The 3681-nt window shown below is 32.5% G+C and overlaps 1 protein-coding gene across 1 annotated transcript; it reads left to right on the top strand.

Moving 5' to 3' along the window:
- The first annotated feature begins 653 nt into the window (after positions 1-653).
- LOC143599410 (uncharacterized) lies at positions 654-2429 on the top strand. Its single transcript, XM_077077371.1, has 7 exons — positions 654-822; positions 912-947; positions 1065-1202; positions 1280-1366; positions 1480-1527; positions 2011-2087; positions 2173-2429. The coding sequence occupies exons 1-7, from the start codon at positions 754-756 to the stop codon at positions 2321-2323; spliced, it is 606 nt and encodes a 201-aa protein (XP_076933486.1). The 5' UTR covers positions 654-753; the 3' UTR covers positions 2324-2429.
- The last annotated feature ends 1252 nt before the right edge of the window (positions 2430-3681 follow it).

Here is a 3681-nt window from a genome sequence, read left to right as displayed (position 1 = left end):
AGTTTGGTTACATTGAAGCATAATAATCTCAGGTAAACCATTACATGTTTGTTTGTTTCGTTTTTTGCTCGATAACTATACAAGCTTTATGTTTTAATTTCACACCGCATAATGGTTAGCCTCAACAAGCGTAATGAATGTATTTTTAAGTTTTAACTTTTCTGTGTTTTTAATTTCGCAATGCATAACCGAGCTTTGGTCTTAGCTTAGTGCCACGTTTACGACTTCCTTAAAATATAAAAATAAGTATATAAATTAACTAATAAGTATATAATAAGCGAGTCGATCACGAGTTTGAAAATAACGGTTAACTGGCCAAGCTTGAAACCAGCCGAGTTCGAGCTCTCATAAGTCAAAACCCCTACACGGTTCCGTTTTGGTTAGAACTGAGCCAGAAACTCAGACTTCGCTTTTTGAACTCTAGAAATCCGTCCAGTTTCAGTTTTTTTTGGTTGTCATTTGAGCTTGAAAATTAATATCTAGCTGATTATTATACATTTGGGCTAAGTATTTGAGTTACATATATAAAGATACTTAAAATTTGAAAATCTAGAAATTCGGTTCGGGTTTTTCACTTTTTATTAAATAAATGTAAAACCAAAACCTACAAATTCAGCTTTTAGATAACATAAAACCAAACCGTCGGTCCTTGTTTCGGTTCAGTTTTCTCGGTTTCATGCACACCCTAATAATACAACTATAAAGTTGTATAAAGTATAAACCCTTGTTGATTTTTGCAGTTGTTGATTAAAAATGGAACAATTTCCACAAAGACAGTTGTTTGGTGGAGCAACTTCCACTATCTTCCCACTTAGGTTTGAGGTTGGTTTCCATTTATCTTTTTATCTGTTTGTTTACTGTATGCGTTGCGTTCTTCATTCAAAGATTTTAATGAAAAATATCACTTGCAGGATGTGAGCAGGATTCGTGAAGTTCCTGATCATCAGGTTCGTTTATTCCATGGATTTTGTGTTCATTGTTACTCACTTATTATCATAATAATTTGTGGTTAATAAGATCATGAGGTGTTTTATTAAATGGATTTTATTTTATGTTATGTTCAGGAGGTGTTTGTGGACCCCGCACGTGACGAGAGCCTGATAATCGAGCTGTTGGAGATGAAGAATGAGTTAGCAGATAATGGAAGTGCCACTTGGTTTATGCAAGACCTTGCTACCGAACAAGGCGCTGAGGACAACATCGTAAATTTCCTATTGTTTATTATTCGACTATTTTTTTTTAATATTTGGAATATAATCTTTTAATTTGTTTCATTTAGGTGACTGAACAATCAGGCGTATTCGAGGCTCAAGGATTAGGGTACAGAAACATGCCTTCTGTCATAACAACTGCAACTGCTCAAATAGTAAACAACATTCCAACTTTGACTTTGCATATAGTTTTAGAACATGTTTGACTTTTAGTCAAACCATGAAGTCAAACATTCTGTTGTTGACTTATTTTTGTAATGTCTTCTAGGCTATCTCGAAGGGACGCCAAGGAAGAGACGCACAAAATCTTGTAAAGGTATCATATCACATAGTAGTTAAGATATCAAATATACCAAATTTAATAAAAACAGTTTAATAAATGACCATTTTATCCTTATTATTCTAGAACTTTAAAAGTTTCAAAATCTTGTATACCCATCTTTGTTATTTTACCCATAAACAATAAATTTTTCAAAATATTAGATTGCTTATCGTTTGATTATCATGTGACTATATGCCTAGTTCGATTATTGATTTGAAAGATACAAATTCGATTGTTTGATTATTTGCCTTCAGGGGAACAAAAATAGGGTTTAAACAAATGTAATGAAAAGGGGTAGAATGGTCATAAAGTAAAATATTTGAGTTACATATTTATAAAATTCTTATATATGATATTTTTTGTTTTGGTTGGGTATATATGAGAATTTTTACAACTTTGTAACATCATATATGAAATTAATCCTTAGTATTATGTTGGTTAAGATTAAGTATTAACTACTCGTGTGCGTCGATTTAGGTATATTTGGCGAATTTGCGACTCAAAGGAGTTGGAACCGATGTGCTCATTACTGCATACGAGCCTTTTTTCATACAGTATGTATAAACTTGTATCTTTATGGAGGATTATTGATTCTAGAATCAAATAATGGAATGTGGTTTGTTTGTGTTGTGGTTGCAGCCCGTCTAGCGAAAGTGCAAGATCGGTTGGAGCTGGTTTAACCGTGCCTGCTGCAGAGTCGGGGCGCACTCCGATGGCTGATGTTTTTAAACAAGTGGTGGCTGCATTTAGAGTCAATGATTGGAACCTGTTTGGTGCTGCTGCCCTTTGAGATGAAGTCTAGGGATATTTTTGAGTCTTTTTATATTTGGTTTATTTTGGTAAGGATTTATTAAGATTGATTTACTTTCTTTATTTTGTCAAATTATGGTTTACTTTGGTATTATGGGTTATTGGTTTTAGAATATTATGTTTTGGTTGTGGTATTACGGTTTTGGTATTATATTTTATTGAATGCCAATACTGTACCGATACCCATACTAATTTGGTACCCGTCGAGTACCGATACCCACACCAATTCAGCCTATTTGTTATCCGTACCGGTACCAATACCAAGTTTAGTGGCTATTTGAAAAAAAATACAAGGTGGTACCAAATCGGGTATTGTACTGAAATACCCGTACCCGTACCATGAAATTTGGTATGATACTCGGTACACAGTCTAACTGCATTTCAGTACGAGTATGCTATTGATTTTTAACTATTTTTTACATGATTCATTGTAGTATACATACAAACCTACATGATTATGAAACACAATCATATTATGAAGACGATTCATTCCAATTTTCAAAATGGTCATTGTTATATATCATACACTCGTCTAGCATAAAGACTCCAACAAGGCTTTGTTCATCATCAATATCACACTGTTAAAGAGTTAATAAAGTCCCATAATCCATTTTATCTTCGGAATTAAGATGACTATCTTTAAAAGTTTGGTTTAGCAAATCATGATATCAATTAGTTAATTGTACCATTCTTGTACAGTATGTTAGCTTAGGGTTGTTAAAAATATCCGAATTTGAATTTGTATTCGAAGTATCCAAATCTGAATTATTCGATGAATCTTGAATATCTGAATTTTCAAATTCGGATTCGGATAGTGGTTTTGAAAATTTTCAGATATTAGGATATCCGAATTTTTTTTTAATTTATTATATAATAATTATTAATTATAAATTTCGGATAACTTTTCGGATATTTCAGATAACTTTCACGGATATTTTCGGATATTTTTTCGAATTCCGAAATATTTTTAAAAATAATTCTTTAAAATTTTTAAGAAATTTTTTTTTTTCAAAACTCGGATATTCGTTATCTGATTTCGGATTCGGACTCTGATAGCGAAATCCACTATCCGAAATGTTCGGATATCCGAAGTTCGTATATCCCAAACTCCGGATATCCGGCTTTGAATATCCCTAATTACCTAACTGATTTCCAAAGCAAATTGCAAAATTAGTTAGTCTAAGCATAGCCATGGTGGCCATAATCAATTGTGTTCATATGTCTAATAAACTGACGCTTGATCACCCCTTTCTCAACAAAGTACCATTAAGGTTTGCTTCTTTTTCTACATATACACCAGGTTATTAACCTTTGAAAAATTAAATCTCATATTATCTT

Source organism: Bidens hawaiensis, unplaced genomic scaffold (genome assembly GCF_021521415.1).
Source record: "Bidens hawaiensis isolate Kalapana, Puna unplaced genomic scaffold, B.hawaiensis_p1.1 tig00052152_1, whole genome shotgun sequence".
Classification (NCBI taxonomy): domain Eukaryota; kingdom Viridiplantae; phylum Streptophyta; class Magnoliopsida; order Asterales; family Asteraceae; genus Bidens; species Bidens hawaiensis.
This window is presented reverse-complemented; position numbering and strand designations above follow the sequence as displayed.